This window comes from Tigriopus californicus, chromosome 4 (assembly GCF_007210705.1).
Source record: "Tigriopus californicus strain San Diego chromosome 4, Tcal_SD_v2.1, whole genome shotgun sequence".
Classification (NCBI taxonomy): Eukaryota; Metazoa; Arthropoda; class Copepoda; order Harpacticoida; family Harpacticidae; genus Tigriopus; species Tigriopus californicus.
Window position 1 is genome coordinate 1,856,415 of NC_081443.1, and position 22,324 is coordinate 1,878,738.

Genomic DNA, 22,324 nt, shown 5'->3' on the forward strand with positions numbered 1-22,324 from the left:
TTGGACAGCCAAATGAGTCAGTCAGTCAGTCAAACGCGCGCTCCAAAGACAATTATCATCATCATTATCATTGTCCGCATGGCTCTTGGGAGTGTCAGTTTAATGTCAATTATCATGTGTGGCACACGTCGTTGAAACCTGGGACGATATTCTATTAAGAAAACGATCTGGTGAGCATCAGCATGTTTTCGAGTGGAACCACGAGGAACGAACGAGTTCAAAGCAAGAGCTGCTATAGCATCGAAATGCTATTGGCCAATAATAACAATCAAGTGCGGTGTTTGGACTTGCGGAAGGCATCTGCACCCCAGCAGATTTCGCTGGACTTGAGTGGCACAGGTGCTTTTGGGTCCACGAGTACGCTCAAGATTCCGAGATTTGACCATCAGAACAATCGAGAGATGGTGGCAGGTTAGGCCATTATTTTATTTGACTTCACTGTTTGACGGTCTCACCTTGATCTTTTGCGACTTTCGAAGATTGTGATGGGCTGTATGCTAGACCCATTTTTTAATGCTATGATCTAGTATAGTAATTAATATTCTGGCAGCCAACTAACTCATGACAATTGAGACAAAAAAGAATGTGCTGAAAGGAAGGCTTTGTCAGGAACAAATTATACTTGAGAATTGATCCAATTACATATCTGGGGAACAAGATTACCAATCAGGTATGAAGATATTGCATCAATGCTAAACATTAGCATAAATGTGTCCTTTTGTTGAATAATTCTGATCTTACGCATTTTGTAACCGACCTGAAAACCTATTGATGGAAATTATGTAGAACAATTATGTACACAATGACATGTACGCTTTGACGTCACAAAATCCTATTGCTCACTTTGAAGTTATTTGTATCGAACGGAAATTCATTTATTCCTTATGGAGATGTCTTGTGACTTCAATGTCAATTGAGCTGTATTGTGAAGTTCGTGAAATTAAACCTTTTAGTGGATAATCTAGGGGACAGTAATAAGAAGTATTTCAAGAAATTGACTTTTCTTTTAACTTACGCCTTCCGTAAAGGAAGTGGCGAGTTACAAATGTGGTGGCACAAACGGGTGGCATTGATTTTGTTTCCATATTTTTGAGAGTCATTGGTATGCTTTTTCTTCAGTAATATGTAGATAGCATCACCGATTTCCAGAACGCTTTCAAGAGCTTCCTCCCGATAAAGCTCTTGCCTCTTCATAACATTTCGATTATCAACGAACCCCTTAACGATTTATTCCATTTAATAAGATATGTAATGGTCGGTCTATTCCACAATTCACCTAGATCAAGTGAAATGTGGAAGCAAAATTTCCATAGAATATGAAATGGTCCTCCATTTCGGTGCAAACTAGAAAAGGCCAGAATCACGCCAAAATGCTTTTCGTGGCCTAAAATCAACGTTTGATTGTTGCAGAAATGCCAATCTCGATTAAAACTTTGAAAGTTACCGCTATTATCTCAAAAACAGATAAAGAAGCAAGGACTCTACGGTCACCGTGCTGTATCAACATCAACATAGTGTTGAGAAGTAAAGCTATTTTGATAACTTAACTGTGCCAAAAGTTATTCGTCGGCATTCTTTGCACACTTTCTGTTTACAGTAGAGAGACTGAACTGAACGTTGATGATAATCGAAACTCACTTCCGGCTCAAAATTAATTAGCGCATTACTATCTAACAATACAAGCAAGACTCCAGCCTTCGTAACAAATTCTCCTAATTAGAAGGATTTTCTCGTATGTTATCGAATCGGCAATGACTTTTACTCGTTGATATTCGGTTAAGATTGGGCTTTTTGCTTTTTATTTTACAAGAATGATTCTATTAGAACTGATGACGGACTTCCTTCCAATTTCACAATTTTTGTGGAGCAAAATGGGCTTAATATTAAAAGATTGTGTTGGTCTTAAGAGGAGACCTTGATACGCTTCGAATGAATATATTAATGGACAAATTACGGGACAAATCTGGCTCACTTTAATCAGCTTCGCATATTTTTTCTGTTGATTTTACTTTTTTGTTGCCTCAAACAAATTGAAAGAGATCAAAAATTTCTTTGTCATTTTTCTTCAATCTAGTTCTTAATCATAACTTGAGTGAGCTCAAATTAGTTTGAAACCTTGAAGTACGTACCCCCTTGAGTGACATGAAACCCTGATACATCGTCCTCAATAGCTTCTTTAACTAAGAACTCCGCGTTTGCATACTTTCACAATGCTCACACCTCCTAATAGAGAGTCCCCGATCTTGGTCGGATTTTGGCTTTCATAGTGCAGGATGATGATTTGGTTGCCGAGCAAAGCGACCAGTTCAGCAATCACGGGATCTCCGACAACTCGATTCGTTGCGTTCATGATTTCACGGCCCATTGAACTCGGCTAATCCTATTGCATCAAATTAGCTCCAGATTTCTTTCATCCATGTAACCTATGCACAATAGTTACTAGGTATTCTACCTAGTCATCGCGAATAAACTTGGGATTCAATGCCCACGCTTTGAATAGTTTGAACTGGCGATTGGAACGATTTTTAAGGGGCCAAAATTCAAAGATGTATTAGCTTGTGCCATTTCCTGAGCTTGTAGCTGAGCCCGTGTAACTATTGAGGCAACGAAAGAGAGATCGATACGTACTTGTAGGTAAAAAGAGAGATTGGAGGAAGATCACTTAGTTAAATTCAAGTCCGTAGAGATGAGGTACCTGATAATCCAATGATGCGCTTATCAACGAGACAACCAGACATGAAGAGGTCCTTGGGTGGAAATCACTCCTCCGCTTGATGATCGTCAATTTCGTCAATTAGTCTAGTTAATCCCAAAATTGATTTTCTGGACGACGACATCGAATCGGCGGCTTCATCATGATAATCACATCTTACTACCAACTAGCACACTAGGTACGCTAGAGCACCCCAACCATGATTTGGCCAGAGTAAATCTGGGTAATCTGGGAAATGAGGTTCTATTCACTCTACGTAGTAGGCAAGAAAGCCTGTTGTGTGTGAGAATGCATAGCATACCATCGATATAGCTGAATAGATATCCCTTGACAATTGGTTATTGCAATCCACTTCGTTATTGACCCCTTGTCTAGATTGTGCTGAGGTACCCAATCCTAGAAATGAGTCCAACCCCTACGATTTAAGCTCGAAAACGAGCTCAACGCCTCAATCAGGATCCCCGGATGACCTGTCTATGCCCAAAGACTCCCATTTTGACGACTTTGATGACGAGGATCGACCCCGAAAGAGCCGAAGATCAAGAACTACCTTTACCACCTACCAGCTGCATCGACTCGAGCGAGCCTTCGAGAAAACTCAATACCCGGACGTGTTCACACGCGAGGAACTAGCTCACTCTCTAAATCTGAGTGAGGCAAGGGTTCAGGTGAGCAGAATTTTGATTCTTTTACTGTTCTTGCTAATTTTGGCTTTTTTTTAATTAGGTACAGAAATATAGGTATTTAGGTATTAGGCAGGTGTAACGCACAGATTGAGCATACGGTAACTACCCACAAGACGTAGAATGGTTCGTTGGTTCAAACCCCGGGCTTGCCAAATCCAGTTGAAGTGATTGAAAGTTACAGTATTTAATAGTCACGACTCTGAAGCAATGCAACGAAAAAGAGGGTTTACTTTTAATGGGCGAGGACAGGTCTCAAAGAATAGAGAATATATATAGCCATATCTAATTCACATGAAATGGCTGCACAGATATTTATCAAGAGGTCAAATGTCACTCATCACTGCAATCATCTGAAAATGGGTATGATGGTTTTTACTAAGTGTACACCTGAATTCCCTTAATCGAAAGCGAATTGGCACCTTAAAAAAACATGAATTCCTTATCAATCTTGGCCAAACTCCAAGTCATTAGCTTTGCAAATATGAATGATTAGCTTTATTAGACATTCATGGACGTTTAAATGAATTTCGTTCATTGGAAAAAAATCGAGCAAATATCCCTTTTCAATTAAGTTCAACCCAAATGGCTATCAAGACACAATAAAATGGTTTCTTTCTATAGCCAAAGCATTTGAAAAGGTTAATGTCATACAAAATGTATACTTTTGCACGATTTACGACTGAAAATTTTAAAACAATCGACGAGAAAATGATTGAACAGCTTTTTCTATCAAGCGGTAGATTGTAACCCAATAAAAGTTAGACCTGCTAATTGAATAAATGGCGTTTGAACGCGATGGGATTAGGAATTCCTAATAAAAAATAGCAGCTTTTTAAGCGTTCATGTAAAGCACAGTAAAAATACTTTATCAATCGCTCCAATTTCCCCGGCCTAATTTTGAAGAACCTTGGAAAAAAATCATTTCCTTTAATTAGCTTATCTTATTGGTTAGTTGGGAATTTCTGATTGTTCTTTGTACCTTTGTGACACGTGGCCTACTTAAGGTCATCATGTATAAACCCTGATTAAGGGTTGTTCCCAAAATACATAAGCTATATCTGCGGGAATTAGAACAAGTAGTAATTGGTCTTGACCCTCTAATTCCTCAAAAAGTGTCCCTCATTATTAGATTGATGTTCGAAGAGGGGCTTTAATGAACATCTTCCCATGTTCTATTGGTGAAAAATTCCATCTCATGCGGTGTTGGTCTCCAAGAGAATCCGTCCATTGAGCAAAATGATTAGTCAAATGTAGTACCCGTCGTTGGGAGAGATTGAGACATCATCATCTTGAAGTTGAAGAATGTTTTTCTAGCTCGATCGAGGATTAATTTCTCCTTGTTAACCGCAATAAGTCCAAGCGGCAGGCGGGTGTTTAGTTTCCAATCATGGTGGAACAACAAGAGCACACTTCAGCCTCCCAATACTTTGATTAGTCCTAAGTCAACAAATCCCTGTCTTTCAATGCTTAATGAGCAACATCTTCAAAACAGTTGGCATTCGTTCGTTTCTAGGTCTGGTTCCAAAATCGCCGCGCCAAATGGCGTAAACGAGAGAAGTCGGTCCTATCAGCCGGACCCATGGGCGGCTCGGGAGGCATGGGTTGTCCTCCCGGACTCCAAGGGTTTTCCCCTGACTTCATGACTGCAGCCAATAACTACTTCTTGGGAGAGAAATGTGAGTGCTGGTCACTATGTTAACATAAGAATTAGACGTTTATAATCAAGTAGTGCTGCGAAATAAAGAACTGGTCTAAAAGTTGCACCAAAGCGAAGATAATTGGAAGCACACACCTTGTACTGTTTGATCCAAAACACTTACACAATTGTAATGAGAGGCTGATCGATCCGTCCAAAATGATTATCTGGTATTATTAGATGCGCAACATCCTGCTATACCTCTTTTAATTAAGATAGCTAAGCTAACTTACATAACGGTCGACCTGGAATATCTCTAAATTCTCAATATTTGTCTAACAACTTGATACCCCCATTATGTGATCATGGCCGACGTTCCACCTCGTCAAAGTTATGCCAGTAATGATATCTTCAAAGCACAAATAACTAACTTGTTCCAACCTGCTTCCACTTTAGATCTGAACTCATCGGACTTGACCCCGTCAGCGATGAGATTTCCATTTCTCTTTCCAACCAACAGCTTGTCGCTTCGACAAGGTCCTTTGGTCACCCCTTCAACGGTGTTTCAATTCAGGGGAGGACCCCCCAATGGTCACACCTCTTCTCTACCAATTTCCTTGGCTAGCAGCCAAGGAAACTCGATTAATTCGATGCTACAGAATTGCATGAGTCTATTTCCGAACCTCATCCCCAACCCAGTGATCCCTTGCCGAGGAAACTCCTCCCCGGGCACAAATGGACCGTCTAGTCCCCATGGAACAGGTGCCAATACGTCAGATGAGAACGACAACGATGACGATGATGCGAGGTCTCTTATTGTCGATGACGACGAGCGTGATGTGGTTCATGAGGGCAATGGTGACAATTCTTTGAGCAGCAACAGCGGGGATGCCACTACTAGTGACTAAATATAGCATATCTAACTATATGGATAGCCCAATAATAAATTCATGGAGCCTTTATTTTTTTGGGTTTTTAGTGTGAGTTTATTTGGAATGTGTGGCTTGAATGTTGACCATATATCTTATACATTAGTATTACAGTAAAGTGAGCAGAGCAGAAGAGATAATGGATCAATCACAAATCAAGGTTTGAACAGAGCTGCGCTTGATAAACAAGCATTTCATTCCCTTTTCATTTGAATGAACAACACGTACAAAAGAAGCTGTAAGTGCGTTCAGTTCAATTAAAGGTATATGAAAAAATGCAATTCACAGCGCAATTCGAAAAATAGCAAAGGCAAACGGGATTACTTAAAAACGAGCATTAGGAAGCTGAAAGGGAATAAATAAGGGTTCTAACTTTTTTAATAAGAGGGATGAAGAGTTGGAAGAAGACAGAAGAGATGTGCAGCAAATCTTTACATTATTCTTTTTTTCCTTCAATATAGTATTGTATGTGTGCGATTTATGCGGTATTTTTTTTTCCTTAATAGTAGCAGTGGTACGGTAGTAATAATAGTAATGATAATAATAATGATAATAATAATAATATTAGTAGTAGTAGTAGTAGTAGTAGTGGTGGTGGGAGTAATATTTAAACTCGGTCTTGGCCGAAGACGTACTTCTTTGCAAGTTAAGGAATTAGTGTCCAGAAAAATAAGCCGACATGATATCCACATTCAATTTAATGTTTTGGTTTTCGTATCCTCGTTATAATCACATGTGCTTTCCTCAGAATCATCACATCTTTAGAGAGAACGATAAAGAAAGAAAGAAATTGGGGTTGTTGGTATCAACATTTTTCAATAGTAGTAGTAGTAGCAGCAATAGTAGTGCAAACTGAAAAGTGGAAGTTCCAATTTGCTAAAGACACATTCTCGAGTTGTTCAATGAAACAGCACCTAGTGACGGTTAACACAATTAAGTAACATCCTTTAAATCAAATTGATTTTCATTCATTCATCAATTCGTTTGGGCGTCTTCAGAAAGGGACGCCTCAAAATCGCACCTGGAAGTGTCGCGTTCTTCGTGTGTTATTTTCTTCTTCGTCTGTTCAAGATTCCTTTTCTTATCTACATAAACAGACAGACTTGATTAAAATTCCAACCGATAGGCCGCACAACTTGTCTCATGGTCTTGAAGGTTGATGGTGCAACGACTTGCCGATGGTGCTAAATCAATATGAAGTTCGGCCAAAGCCTCTTCATTGGCGGCCACCCAATAGCCAAGAGTATCCGAATCATACGTTGGGATTATGGTGACCTCTGTAAAGTAATAACTATTTGGTTTAATCTGAATTCGCCTTAACCACCACTGGCTTGATGTGACTTACCCATGTCTTTGTCTTCCCATTCTTTCTTGGCGGCTAGAAGGGCGTCAAATACCTCACGGCTGGGCTCGACTCCACTGAAGACATAATATCGGGCTCTAACTCGTTTGAAGAATTCAATGTCAGAATACAGAACGTTGCCATGATGAGGCACATAGGCCAGGTCCATATAGACAGGAGCAGGGTCACTGCTCCGGGCTTGCCTCTTGGAGCGGCTCTCTTTGGGTTTGCTCGGCTCTGGGTTCGGATTGCTGGCTCCTTTGGGCGAACTCGGCCGGATGGGACTCGGCAGACCCAAGGGTTTGCCCCAAGATTCCAGTTTCTTTTCAATTTCCTCTTCATTGGTAGTGACAAATGTCTGGGCTGAAGATTGAGTCGTTGCAGAGGATTCTTCATTTGAAGTGGACGTGATTGTGGTGGTTATGGTACGGGTGATGATATTTCCCTCAGCATCGGTTTCCATGGTTTCCAAGATCTCTTGACTTGAGCATTCATCATCTTTGGCTAGATGTTCCTTCACTCTGGCCAAGCTCTCATCAATGACTTGGATTCCAGTCGTGGGAACTTCACGGAAACCGGAAGAGGACAAGCTCGATGGGTCCAAAATGACCTCGGAGACCGTTGTTGTGGTGGTGGTCATCGTATCGTTATCGGTCACCACCTTTTCGTTCTTGAGAACCTCGTGGAGTTTAGAGGTTCGGATCTCGGTCTCCTCTTCGATTCCACTGGATCTTGTTTTGAACATTGTTTGCGAGGATTCTTGTTTTTCCTCAAAAGTAGATACATTGCTTTCGCTTCTGGATTTGTTGTAGACATGGCTATTAAGCGGTTTGGGCACTTTTGGAATGGCTCCGAGGTCCGACTCGGAATGGGCAGTACTCACTGGAGATCCAGCGGGAGTCGAATCATGGGCCAAGGATTCGATAGTGATGCTCTTATGGCTAAGAGGAGATTCTACCTTTTCTTTAAAGGCTTTTTGTTCCACCACCACATTTATTTTGGTAAGACCCTCCTTGTTGGCCACATCTTTCACCGATGATTGCTCAATGATGTTTTTCGAGCATTCAACCACCGTCTCAATAGCGGCATTGATAACATCATCCGAGTTATCAAAATCTGGTGTGGATGGGGCATCACTGTCAATGGCCTCGCCTTGGTCTTCAATCGGTGGGAAACGTTGTGGGCTGGAGTGAAGCGATAAGTTCTTTATGCTCGGTGAGTCTGGAGGAACATTCTCTTCAATTGATACCGTCTTGGTGATATTACTGATGACCTCCTTCCTCGATCCGTCTGGTAAAGTGATCACTTTGGTAACTGTGGTGGTGATGTACGTCTTGACCTCGGAGCACAACTCTTCCATTTCGGTGGTGGTCACGCCATCACTGATTTCCCGAACAATGCTGGATGACTGACTTTGGGACATTCCAGGACCAGAAGTGGTCGTGAGGGAGGTTGAGCGAGAAAAGGATGACTCATTGGCTGTGAGCTCATTTGAGGTGGACGCAGGCAATGGATCGGGATCCACTGATATGAGTCGGCTCAAAGCCGAATACAGACCCTTTCCATCCTTTTGTTCGGAAGACGAACATGAGTCCTCCACTGCAATTGAAGTGGATGTAGTGGTAGATGTACCTACAGATGCACCTGAGCCCGAAACTTCCTTGGAGGTTTCGAAAGAGTCGTATTGTTCAGAACCGGCTTCATTTGAAGTATTTCCAGACGATGTTGATTGCGGTGTCTGGATTACATTGGAAAATGTCAATGTCTCGCTATCGCTTTGGTCACCTCTGATAACAGTGGTGGTCGATACAATTTCATTCACATACTGACCATTCTCAGAAATCGATTCATTCTGACTCCCTTTCCCAACATCTCCGGTTTTGGTAAGGGTAGATTTTGTGTAACCTTCGTTAGTTGATTGAGATTTATTCATGGATTCAAGGACCGATCCGGATCCACTTTGCTGATTGGATCTACTATTCGCATCCATTGATGTCATGTCACTAGTTTCTTCAACAAATTCAGTTGTTGACCCATCCTCATGAACTTGAGGAGTTATTGTATTTGTTGAAGTCGTCCCCACCGGTGACATTGAACAAGATGGTTTTGATTCTACAGGTTCTTTGACTTGAGGCGGAGAATTGACGTCAGCACCGCTGATCTCTTGGTTTTATCGATTGATGTTAGACGGGATAGTTGGAGGTTTGTTTGATAAATCTTCGGCTTGCAAAGAACTACTTTCATGTTCCAATGATCCCAAGCAATGTAAGACTTCACTTGTAGCTCCATCGACATTGTTTTCAGCCTGGTTTCCTTCTTGACGGCTTCCATTGGTTTCAATTGAGTGAGTAGTTATTTCTGCAGCTTCTAACGACGTCTTGTTGTCATTGGAATCATTATCTTGAGCAAGTTTGCCATCGGATATAACATAGGAACCTTGTCCTTCAAGCCCTTTTTTTGAGGATGAGCTGATTTCAACACCATTGATCGCTGAACGTTCACCCCTTCCTGAATGAAGGCTGGTAGACGCAATATTTGCCTCGTTCTGTCCCGTTGTGACAACAGTCGAGCCCAAATTTGATTGAACTTGAGATTGATCATCCGATCTGGTCTCACTAAAATTTGCGGGCATCTTTTCAAGAACCATGGAGGATTGATTTCCAAATCCTTTCTCAATGTATTGATCGGCTGACGAATCCCCATGCACCGACTGCTCGTGCTCAGATTCAATGGATACAGTACTGGTAATGATGGATGCTACATTGGCACCAGCTGATGCAATAAAAGAAGTTTGCTCCCCTTCTTCAGCCTTTTGGTCTACTGGTGTTTTGGGGGACACCACTGAAGACTGTTTCGTTTCTTTTTCAACCTTGTCCTCAACTTGGGTATCGGTCTTTTGCTCATCATTATAAGGCTGATCCTCCTTGGATTCAATGGACATGGATTTGGTCATCATGGATGTTATGTTAGCGCCAGCTGAAGCAATTGCAGACATCAAAGAAGATTGTTCTTCTTGTTCTGCCTCTTCCTCTTTTTCGACCTTCTCTACACTTGGCTTTTTGGCCTTAACCTCATCATTTGTAGACTCATCCTCCTTGGATTCATGGGACATGGAACTGGTCACCATTGTTGAAACCTTAGCGCTAGCTGATGGAGTTGCAGACGCAAAAGAAGTTTGCTCCCCTTCTTCAGCCTTTTGGTCTACTGGTGTTTTGGGGGACACCACTGAAGACTGTTTCGTTTCTTTTTCAACCTTGTCCTCAACTTGGGTATCGGTCTTTTGCTCATCATTATAAGGCTGATCCTCCTTGGATTCAATGGACATGGATTTGGTCATCATGGATGTTATGTTAGCGCCAGCTGAAGCAATTGCAGACATCAAAGAAGATTGTTCTTCTTGTTCTGCCTCTTCCTCTTTTTCGACCTTCTCTACACTTGGCTTTTTGGCCTTAACCTCATCATTTGTAGACTCATCCTCCTTGGATTCATGGGACATGGAACTGGTCACCATTGTTGAAACCTTAGCGCTAGCTGATGGAGTTGCAGACGCAAAAGAAGTTTGCTCCCCTTCTTCAGCCTTTTGGTCTACTGGTGTTTTGGGGGACACCACTGAAGACTGTTTCGTTTCTTTTTCAACCTTGTCCTCAACTTGGGTATCGGTCTTTTGCTCATCATTATAAGGCTGATCCTCCTTGGATTCAATGGACATGGATTTGGTCATCATGGATGTTATGTTAGCGCCAGCTGAAGCAATTGCAGACATCAAAGAAGATTGTTCTTCTTGTTCTGCCTCTTCCTCTTTTTCGACCTTCTCTACACTTGGCTTTTTGGCCTTTACCTCATCATTTGTAGACTCATCCTCCTTGGATTCATGGGACATGGAACTGGTCACCATTGTTGAAACTTTAGTGCTAGCTGATGGAGTTGCAGACGCAAAAGAAGTTTGCTCCCCTTCTTCAGCCTTTTGGTCTACTGGTGTTTTGGGGGACACCACTGAAGACTGTTTCGTTTCTTTTTCAACCTTGTCCTCAACTTGGGTATCGGTCTTTTGCTCATCATTATAAGGCTGATCCTCCTTGGATTCAATGGACATGGATTTGGTCATCATGGATGTTATGTTAGCGCCAGCTGAAGCAATTGCAGACATCAAAGAAGATTGTTCTTCTTGTTCTGCCTCTTCCTCTTTTTCGACCTTCTCTACACTTGGCTTTTTGGCCTTAACCTCATCATTTGTAGACTCATCCTCCTTGGATTCATGGGACATGGAACTGGTCACCATTGTTGAAACCTTAGCGCTAGCTGATGGAGTTGCAGACGCAAAAGAAGTTTGCTCCCCTTCTTCAGCCTTTTGGTCTACTGGTGTTTTGGGGGACACCACTGAAGACTGTTTCGTTTCTTTTTCAACCTTGTCCTCAACTTGGGTATCGGTCTTTTGCTCATCATTATAAGGCTGATCCTCCTTGGATTCAATGGACATGGATTTGGTCATCATGGATGTTATATTAGCACCAGCTGAGGCTATCATGGACGCCATAGAAACTTGTTCTGTATTTTCTTTAATCTCAAGGTCCTGTTGAGTTGTTGCCATAGCATTGCTATCTTGACTAGCTTTCTCCTTAGATTCAGCGGAAATTGTTGTGTCCATCATGGATGAAATATTAGCTCCAGTTGACACTATTGTAGAAGCCAAAGAAGACTGTCTGGGCTCTTGTTCGGCATTTTGATCATCTGGCTTCTCTGCCTCTGTGGCTAAAGAATCTTCTTTAGATTCGACAGACATGGTTCTCTTCATAATTGCCGAGATGTTTTCTCCCATCATTGAGATTAAGTTTGCTTTGTCTGGGGATTCGTTTTCGTTTTCTTCTTGATCTTTGAAGCCAATGCTAGTGGATTCTTGATGGCTGATTTCTTTTTGATCCTCTGCCGCCTCTGTTTCGCTTGACTTTGAATTTGTCTGGTAGTCTCCTTGTTCCATACCTATGCTTGATTCTTTATCGCTGATATGTGTTGTATGCGATGAATACTTCTGGAATCCATCTAGAGTATCGCCATGTTTGGCATCATCAATGTCTTTTTGAGTTTCCTCCTGAATAGTTGAGATCACAGGATCACTCGCGCTTTCATAGGAAATAATGATTTCAGTTGTTTTTATGGGAGTGTCATTCTCTTCACAGTCTTCCTTAAGTGAATGGATTTCGCTTTTTGAATCCTTGCAAGGATCGCCCAAAGAGAGAGTGCTTGGAATCAAGTCAGAAATATCCCCTCGTTCAGTTATTGTCGTTTCTTTCAAGGATGTTTTAACTTCTTGAGGGACTTGACCATCTTGGTGATGAGCGTCTTGATCCACTTGCTGTTCGGAAGGTGCTGAAACTTGACCCTCAACATCAATTCTCTCTTCTTCTCCGGAACCCTTGCGAGACAGGGTAGCCGAATTTAGATCTCTAACATTTGTCGAAAAATTTGCCTCATCATCTGACTCCTTTTGGTTGCTCGCCATTTCCCCGTCAATTTCATCTGTTTCTTTGGTTCCAGGCTCTTCCTCCGCTTCAGGTTTGACCACGTCATTTGCTGGTTGAGTTAATGACATTTCACATGTTTGCTGAATATCAGATGATTCTGAAAGGTCAATTTGCTCTTCTGGAAGAGATCCTTGAATTTTGGAATCTGCTGCCTCATTAAGGCTCTCTTTGCCTGAAATATTCGATTCAGTGCGTGAACCAGAGACATCATCTGCCTTTGACGAAAGAGCACTGGTTGTTGATCTTTCTTCAATGGGCTCCTTAGTCTCTACCATCTTCACCTTGTTGATATCAGTTGCTTCCGTTGAGCTTACTGTGGCATTTTCAATTTCAGTTGCGTCACTCTTTTCTTGACTGCCTTCTTTGGGGACTTGTTCCTTTTTTTCTTTGCAAGCGCTTTCATACTCTGAACATGGATCAGCTTTAGCCTCTTGCTCTTCAATGGAAGATACATCTCCATTTGATTCAGATTTATCCTCTTCACCATTGTCGTCGTCCTTGTTTGCCTTTGATCCTGAGTTAAGTGAAGTTGACATAATAGCAGTGAGAGACTCACCAGTATTAGTTAAAGAAGTGATCAAGCTTTCTGTCACTTGCTGTGTTTCATTCTTTGTGTCAAGAGATTCCTGTGGAGTTTTGGATAGCTCATTCGAATGACTCAAGATAGCTTCGGTTTCTTCCATTTCGTTTTGCGAATCTCTTCTCTCTGCATGAGACAATTCACCCGAGACCTCAGACTCTTCAAGGGAGCCCGTTGAGTTCTTCTGATCCTTTACGTCATCTGGTGATGCATCATCATCTTTTGAGTCCTCTACATTTTCGACTTGAGTCGTGGACTTTGACGAAATGGTCGATGCGAACATGGAGGTCAGAGCTTCGCTTACATTAGTTATTGCTGTTGTCACACTTTCTGTCAAAGGAGCTGCTTCATCATCGTCATCAAGCTTTGTCTCAGTGTCTCCCTCTGTAGATTGCTTGTCTGGATAACCCATCTCAGCTTTTACTTCTTTTAATGTGGCTTTATCGTCTAAAGAAGGAGCCTCCAGATCTTTGTCTGGGGCTGTTGCGATCTCCATCTCAGACTTCTTTGTCTCTTGGTGCAAATGAGCGGCATCGTCAGGAGCATCAGCTTGAAGAACGTCATTTGAGGATCCCAAGGTAAGAGTTGATGTCAAAACGGATGTAAGAGCTTTCCCAACGCTAGCCAAACTCCCCGTTGCTGAACCTTCTATTTCCTCTGCCTCAGAGTCTTTTACCGGGTCTTTTGATGAGTCTTTCTGAACATCAATTTCTTTCCATGTGCTCACATCTAGATCTTTGGCTTCGTTGTTTGCGGTAACCTTTGGATCAATGTCATTTGCATTTTCTAAACTCGTTTGCTCAGCTGAGCTGTCCGCGCTAAAGAGTGTAGCGGACATTATACTGGTTAAAGCAACACCAGCATTGGTGACTGCCGTTTCAAGATTTCCAGAGTCCTTGCTCTCAATTGAACCTTCTCTAATTTCAGATTTGTCTCCAGGTTGCTCTTTGAGTTGCCCAAAAGACTCAGGCGTTTTGGATTCAGCTTCAGATTTCAGTGCAACATCATCTTTCTTAGGCAGCTTTTCTGAATTCTCACTAGCTGAATGTGTTTGCTGTTCGTGTTCAGAAGCAGGTTTAGCTTCAGACTCTTCTTTGGCTTGAATTGGCTTTTCAATCAAAGGCTCGTCCTTCTTGGAAATTCCATGCATCATAGTTTCTTCTTCTTGAACTTGATCTTTACTTGAAGTTGAGACCTTAGATTCTTGAGGCTTAACCTCGAGTAGAGGCTGTGCTGTTTCACTAAGGTCTCCTGAGAGAACCTTGTCTCCTTCATGAGAAATTTCTTGCCTAATTGAGGCATGTTGAACGTCTTCAATGGCATTGTCGTTAGCATCTGATGTGTCTTCAATCCGCTCTGACCCAGTTTTTCTTTGACCTTCTTTACCAATTTCATCAGATTCAATGTGGGCGTCTTTGGAAGATTCATGTTGCTCTTCTTTTTCCGACTCTGTGATTGTGACTTCGACACAAGTTTCATGTTAATCAGCAACAATTGGCTTCACCTTTTCTTCGAAAGCCTCTTTAGCTTCACTCGAATGGATGCTATCTTTTGTTTCCTCAGCTTCCTCTCGTGATCCGTCCTTGATCTTTTCATCTGAATGAAGAACGTCATAAACCTTTTCCAAGGCACCTTTTACGGTCATGCATGTCTCATACAAAGTTTCCTCAATGGCATCATCGGTTTTCTCCAGTGTTTTGGTTGGTGAGTCCGAAAGTACAGACACGGTTGGTTTGTCCCCTTGAACATGACTTTGCATTGAAACTTTGGCAGCAGTTTCAGTCCTTAGACTATCAATTTTATGATCCACAATTGGGGAGTCAGTTGGCTTAACTAACGTTTCTTCGGACTTGTTTGTTTCTACACCTTCTTTTTCAATAGATTTTTCGGCTTGCTCTTGGGAGTCAACATTAGAGTTAGCTTCAACTTTGGTGTGTTCCTCCTCATCAGGCAAGCTTCCGTAGCAACTAGTCATCATTGGATCCATTTTAGGAACCTTGTGCAACGAAGCCGTTTCATCCGGTGCCTCTGTGGTCTGGAATTGCTTCTTTTCAACGCAAATGTCCTCTTGTACTTCAGATTCAGAATCAAGCGATTGAACCTGAACAACAGTTCCTGCTTTCAACGGCTTGACTTCTTCAAAGATTTCGATTTGTTCCTCTAATTTGGCCAAGTCATTCTCGTCCTTTTTGTCTCGTCCTTTAAAGTCATGAACTTTATTGGAGACCTTGGAGGTTACTTTGTCCACCAATCCAACTGCTTTACCCAAAAATGAGCCCTTGTCAATGGCGGCATCTTGTTTGCTAACAATCTGTTCCACACATGGCTCCTCTTCTACTTCTCTCTTATCCACATTTTCGTTCTGAGTCTTTGAAGAGTCCACGGAATCATCTTGGTCTTTTGATACGGATTTTTCATCTGTCTTTGTCTCCTCGAATCTAGGCTCAGAAACTTCCATTTTTCTTGGGGTTGTATTGTCTAACTTTTCATCAATCTTGGAATCTTGTTGTTCACTAACGACTTTGTTCAAAACATCGTGATCAATCGGCTTTTCGTGAAGAACTTTGATCTTGTCAGCGCCTTTGGGTGGTTGCCCCGAGTCTGAGTCTTCAGAGTCAGACTCCGAACCTGCGGATTCACTTTTTTTCAGATCTTTTGATGAGGAATCAGCGTTACTATAACCATCTTTTGCTTCCCCATCAGTTTGAACGTTAACGTCGTCAAGCGTGTCCTTAGTAACCATTTCTTCATGGGAAGATTCATGTGTGACGGTCTTTTCCTCGTCCGTTTTTGACGAGTCCGCATCTTTGGTTTCAGTTTTATGTGAAGCTGTGTCACCTCCGGTAGTGTCAACTGTGTCAATATCTAGTTTTGCTTGCACAACTGGTGATTCCTTGCCGGCTTCAGAGGTTTGTATGGCATTTGCTTCAGATGCATTTATAGGCTCACATTCCTCCACAGCCATAGCGTAGCTCATCTTGCCTTTGCTTTCAGCGGACTCCTCCAATTTTTCATTGGGCTTTTCATTCGAAGTCGTTAACTTTTGTTCCACCAAGAGGGCTTCGGCCACTTTTTCTCCAAATTTCGTCTCTTCCTCATTACTGTCCTGTGCTACAAACTTGGCTAGTTCATCAACTGGCAAAGGAGATCTTGGGGACTTGGGTGTTGTTGACGCGTCTAAATCCTCAGCAAGGTGAATTTGCATGGACTCATTAACTATGGGTGTGGATGGCGGAGTATGTGATTCATCTTTATCATGATCCTGTGGCACTTCGGTCTCGTTTGCCTCTACGTCTTTTGTCGTTTCTTGCTCTTCATCAGATTCCACCTGATCGGCTGATGCTTCGTCAATTGTGATGTTTACAGTGGATTCAGTTTGATATTTAGTCTTTCCGTCATTAACATCTTGTTCAACATCGTCTTTAAGAATTGGCTCAGTGAACAAGTCTTTCACATCTTTAAAGGTGTCCTTCATAGTCTCAATAAAGCCTCCACTTTCATCAGAAGAGCCTTGAGAAGCTGGTTCAACAACGTCAGTTGAGCTCTTGTCATCTTTGGGATGGTCCTTTGACAAAGAGACAAATTTTTCGTCTTCATTGAATGTCATTGCCATCGAATCTGGTTGGCTGTCCTTGTCTTTGGGGTCTCCGATCGACTGTCCTTGAGATTCATGCTCAGTAATCTCCAATGCTTCTTGGCTTTGAACTGCATTTTGAGCATGTTTCTCTATGACTGGAATACTTTCCTTTTTGCTCTCCTCAACAACTTTGACGTCGTCCCGAGAGTCTTTGGGCTCATTGATACCGACATCAGCAGAGATAGAAATTTTACCAACATCTTCAGACTTAGGACTCTGTTTAGTACCAATATCATCCTTGTCATCTGCTTCATCATTTTCGGTCTTCTTTCCACATTCCTCGGTGGTATTAGGGGCATCATCGACATCATTGTCCTGTTCAACAGAGATGGTAACAGGCCCAAAGCTTGGGTCTTCTGCACTCTGTTGTGTATCTTCAGTTATGTCCTTCCCATCATCGACTTCTTTGGAAGGTTTATCCTTGAGCTGCATATCCACTTGCGTCAGTTGCTTCTCTTCCAAATGCTCAACCACCTCTTGTCTATCAGTGTCTTTCAATGTATCATCAGTTGCAGTAGAGCCTTTAACTAGAGGAGCCTCTACTGAGTCTCGCCCTTGAACGCCCTCATCTTGCGAATCATTGCAAGACTGACCTTTCTCTTCAGTTTTCAAGGTATCAATAACCACAGCAGATTTTTTATCCTGTAATGAGGCTTCATTATCTAATTTGTTTTCTGTTCCAGATTGAGTGTCCTTTGAAGCTTCCACATCTTGAACAATTCCAGTGCTTTGGGATGTAGATTCACTACAATGAACTTCTTCGACACTGTCTACAAGTGTAGAAACTGCTTTGACTTCATTTACTTCTACGTCATTTCCATCTGTCTTTAATAGGCGATCTTCAAGGGGTTCAGTTGCCTCCTTTTTTGTTCCATCAGAGGATTGTGGAGGCATTTTGTCCTCATTTGATGCAACATGATCTTCAACCTTGGATTCATCAGGTGCAATTACGGACATATCTTGGGCTGATTGCCTAGATTCAGAGGCATCTTCAGAATCCTTAGGGGATACCTCGTCCTTCTCACCTTCACTCTTGACATTTTCTTTTTCATTCTTAACCAAGTTTTCCTTCTCAGATAAATTTTCAGACAATTTGAGCTGTTCGGAGTCTGATTGTACTGTGACCTTTTCTACCGTGCTTTGGTCACTAAGAGAGGAAACTTGGGCTTCTTTCTCTTCCGTTTTCGAATGTAGAGGCTCGTCAACAATGCTTTTGTCATGTGGGATGGTTTCTTCGGAGCCACTGGCTTTTTCTGGGATGCTTTCTGGTGATGGCTTGCTTTCATGGCCATGTTCTGGTTGTTGGAATTCCAAAGACCTTTCATCTTCCTTGTCTTGCTGTTCGTCTCCGTTTTTGGTGGACTCAATGTTGACTGATCCAGTTTCAGCCTCATCTTTTTGCGGAATCGCCTCCTCGGTAATGGGGTCGGTTGGTTCTTTTGAGTCTTCTGATCCAAGTTTCAATTCTTGCACATTCCATTCGGTTTTGTCTACGGCAGGTTCAGACGAAGAAGTATCAAGTGCCTCGAAGATCCCTCTTTTTGTTGAAGCTTTGATGGGATCTTCTGTTTCTTTTTCAGTTTCTCGCATAATTTGTTTTGCTCCAGTACTTAATTCTTGGACTGAGGTTTGGCTCTCTGAATCGACAATGGCTGCTTTACTAATATTCAAATTGTCTTCATCCCCAGATTGATCATTTTGTGGCTTAGAACCCGCTCGTGTTGCATCTGGATCAACCTCTTTAACAATATTAGCATGTGTTGGGCTTTCCACCTCGTTTTGTTCTGTCTTCGAGGACCCTTTTTCCAAGGGTTGGTCTTCTTCCACGATTACTTTAGAGTCATGAGACTGATCAGTTGTGTTTTCTTCCAATAGCTGATCTTGACCGTTTGGCATTTCCTCATTTTGAAGATCGTCATCTTTCTTATCAAGTTTAGCCTCTTTGTCATCATCTACAGGGGATTGACCTCCATGTTCCTCACCTTCAGTGGTTCTTGCTTCCGCCTCACGAATGTCAGCTTGAACAGGCTCCGATATTTTTTGTTCTTTAGCCGTGTTGACCTCAGTTGACAAATCTTTTTCTCCTTGTGTTCCAACCTGTATTTGGATCTCTTTTCCCGACTGTGACTGTGGTTTGAGATCAGAATCTTCAACTTCTTCATCTTGATTCGTGGCTGCCAACTCTGAAGTCTTTTCAGACATATTTTGTTGGACATTCTCAGAGCCTTCATCATTTAATTGAGAAAGTTGCTCATGACTCAAATCATTCTTCGTCATACCAGATTCATCTGTTGATGGCTCAGATATGAAATGTTTTATAATAGCTTTCTCTGACAAGATCATGTCAGCTGGTTTGAGCTCTTCAGAGGTGGTACTTTCTCCTTCTTCAGATGCTTTGCTATAAGCTTCAATCACAGCTTCAGTGGAAACTTCCTTTGTAGTGTTTTCCGTTTCCAAAGCTGATTCAGCATGCTCAGCTTGACTCAAGCTCTCTTCCTTTTCAACGGATTGGCTTTCCATAGGTTCAGACAGATTTTGTTTCTCTTGATCTGCAGGTTCCACGACCTTTGCCATGGCCTTTTCGTCACCTGCCTGAATCTTTTGAACCTCAATTTCGTCTTCTACCACAGTGGAAGGAATATTGGTGGTCTCTTCTTTTGCAATCGATTCCTTTTGTTTTGTTTTCTCGGAATTATTGCTTTCCAAGGATGTGTCCATTTGCTCGACATTTTCTTGTTGTTGTACCATATCTTGTGGCATATCCTTGCTCTTGATGGGCGATTGAGGAAGTTGCTCCTCACTTACGGTCTTTTCACTCTTATCAGATTTATCCTTTGAAAGTTCAGGTATGGCAGAATGACCTTGATCGTCAACCGTCACACCGTCTTCCACATTTCTTTTCTCATAGGAAAGGTCATCAGTTGGACTATCTTTCCCACTTTTTGGTGAATCTGAGTCGTCAATTGCTCCCATTTTGGGCACTTGGCTGGACTCCATTCCTTCCTTTTCAAGCGCTATCTTCTCGACATCGTCTTTCATCTTATGAGATTTGTCACTTGTTGGGGTCTGCTTGACCTTATCAAGTTCAGCATGCTTTGAAACATCTCCTTCATGGTCGTGACGGTCATGTCTCTCATCTTTCTTCATGGGCAAATCAGGTGAGGGATCTGCAATCTCTACTTTGGTGTGATCAATGGTATCACCTTTTTTCTCTTCAGCGGCGACGGTATTTTCCATTCCTCTATCCATTTCCTTCTCTATTGAATCATCCTTTGTCGATTCTTCGATCAGACTCTTTTCAGCCCCGAGATCAGGAGAATGGGCTGTGACTTTGTCAAGTGGTTGCCGGATTTCAGATTCAGGAATCTTGTATTTCTCCTCTTCATTAACGGCTTGTTTATCCTTTCTACTGAGAGGCTTGGGTGTTTTGTCCTCCAATGGAGCTCGCTCTTGATCATTCAAGATTTCATCAGACAAAGGTGAATCACCTGAAGTGTCCTTTGAATCAGAATCCAACTTTTGGCTTTCCTTTTCATCCAATGCTTCTTCAATCTCCTTTTTGTCCTCTCCTTTTTTTTCCTCTAGATCCTCTTTGGAGAGACCTACATCCTTGTCACGGACAGTTTCTGCCTGTCTGTTTATTACAATTTCGGTTGCTGGAGGCTCAGAATCTTTGCTGGGGCTAGACCCTAAGAAATCCTTTCCTGAATCTGTTATGGAACTTCGAAGTTCTGACGCAATGCTTGCTTGCTCTTTTTCTTCAATAACTGGTTCCAATGAATCCTCCTTTTCCTTTGGCTCCTGCGCAGTTTCTTCCTTGACATTTTGTGGTGACTCGCCAACCAATACCTCTTTAACGTCTTCAATTAGGTTTTGAAGTTTATCAGTGAGACCAAATGATTCAGCCGATTTCTCTGATAAATCCTTTATGACATTGTTGTGTTTATCTGCTTCTTGATCCACCGGTTCAGATGATTCGACGGGGGTTGTTTGATCAGTGGTTGCCTGATCAGCTTCAATGTTTATGGACTCATCAGCAACAGGCAAATTTGTTGGGTGGCCAGATTCTTTGTCGTTTTCTAGGTTTCTTGCAACCAATCTATCAGTTAGAGGTGATTCATCAGCTATATTGTCATCAATTGTTATGTCCTTAGAAGCATTACATTCCTCCACCCGTTGCTTATCCTGAACAACGAGCGTGGAACTATCCTCAAGTTCAATAGGGCCATGAGAAACGCTCTTTGCTGACGTTTTTTCCTTTGTTGCATGAGATTCTTTAACACCTGCTCCATCACTCTGCTAATCCTCCTTTGACATTTCTGCAGAGACAGATTCTTTTTGAGATAAGTTTTCAACTTTGGAATCCTCAGCAGTCATTGTTGGTTGTTCATATGGCGATTGCCTTCCTGAACTACATGACCCTTTCAATTTCAAATCCTTCTCACTTTCGGACATTCCTCCTAAGGATTGTAATCCTAAATCAATTTTGACGTCATGGTCACCTTGCAAAGTAGAAATGGATCCCGAATCCTTGGTTTTATCAGGAACATCGTACTCTTCATGCACCTTTGAAGCCTCCGAAGATGAAGATATATCTTGTTGTTGTTTGTAATTTGCAGGAATATCAGTTGACGTTATAAAATCCGAAGATTCCTGGCTTGAACATTGCTTCACATCTCTCTCAAAGTCTTCAGAGACTTTATTTGGAGTTTGAGAAAGGGAATCATGTTGTCCTTTTGTCATCATTTGCGTCGAAAGAGGACTGGATTCAGAAACCATTTGCTCCTCATCAACTTTTGGAGCCTTTGAACCAATTTCTTCATCTTTTTCGTCCTTGGAACCAAAGTCGACATCTTTTCTAACCTTGGAAACAACATTATCATCCTTTACAGTACAGGAACCAATTTATTTGGGTTCTATAGTTTTGGAGTCCAAGTTTTCATCACTTTTTGAGGTCATGGAATTAGTTCCAGAATCTTTTTGAATCTTGGAGCCAGCACCGTCATCCTTTGACGACGTTGAACCAATGTCTTTGGGTTCGGTAATCTCGGAATTATCCCTTTCATCATCTAGTGGAGTTTTGGATCCAGACGCATGAACATCCTTTGGAGTCTTGGAACCATTGCCGTCATCTTTTGGAGTCTTGGAGCCAGCATTGTCATCTTTTGGCATGAAAGCAATGCCCTCAGGAGTAACATTTTCATCCATTGTTGTAGACTTAGGACTAGTTTCGTCATCTTTTGGAGTCTTAGAACCAGCATCATCATCTTCTTTTGGAGTCT

General features: G+C 42.0%; 2 protein-coding genes across 2 annotated transcripts in view; one reads left to right on the forward strand and one right to left on the reverse strand.

Moving 5' to 3' along the window:
* Positions 1 to 34: 34 nt before the first annotated feature.
* On the forward strand, positions 35 to 6,008 carry LOC131879899 (dorsal root ganglia homeobox protein-like). Its single transcript, XM_059226392.1, has 4 exons — positions 35 to 411; positions 3,089 to 3,381; positions 4,913 to 5,075; positions 5,492 to 6,008. The coding sequence occupies exons 1-4, from the start codon at positions 183 to 185 to the stop codon at positions 5,941 to 5,943; spliced, it is 1,137 nt and encodes a 378-aa protein (XP_059082375.1). The 5' UTR covers positions 35 to 182; the 3' UTR covers positions 5,944 to 6,008.
* LOC131879560 (microtubule-associated protein futsch-like) overlaps positions 5,994 to 22,324 on the reverse strand; it is a 44,235-nt gene continuing 27,904 nt past the window's right edge. The window contains 5 exon segments of the mRNA XM_059225916.1: positions 5,994 to 7,241; positions 7,310 to 9,478; positions 9,923 to 14,854; positions 14,891 to 21,943; positions 21,989 to 22,322. Coding sequence (XP_059081899.1) covers positions 7,072 to 7,241; positions 7,310 to 9,478; positions 9,923 to 14,854; positions 14,891 to 21,943; positions 21,989 to 22,322 — 14,658 coding nt within the window. The 3' untranslated portion in view covers positions 5,994 to 7,071.

Excerpts from the sequence above, each read along its gene's own strand:
- LOC131879899 (XM_059226392.1), top strand. The coding sequence starts at position 183 with ATGTTTTCGAGTGGAACCACGAGGAACGAACGAGTTCAAAGCAAGAGC. Across the intron at positions 412-3,088 it reads CAATCGAGAGATGGTGGCAG|ATTGTGCTGAGGTACCCAAT; the intron begins GTTAGGCCATTA and ends CCCCTTGTCTAG. Across the intron at positions 3,382-4,912 it reads TGAGTGAGGCAAGGGTTCAG|GTCTGGTTCCAAAATCGCCG; the intron begins GTGAGCAGAATT and ends GTTCGTTTCTAG.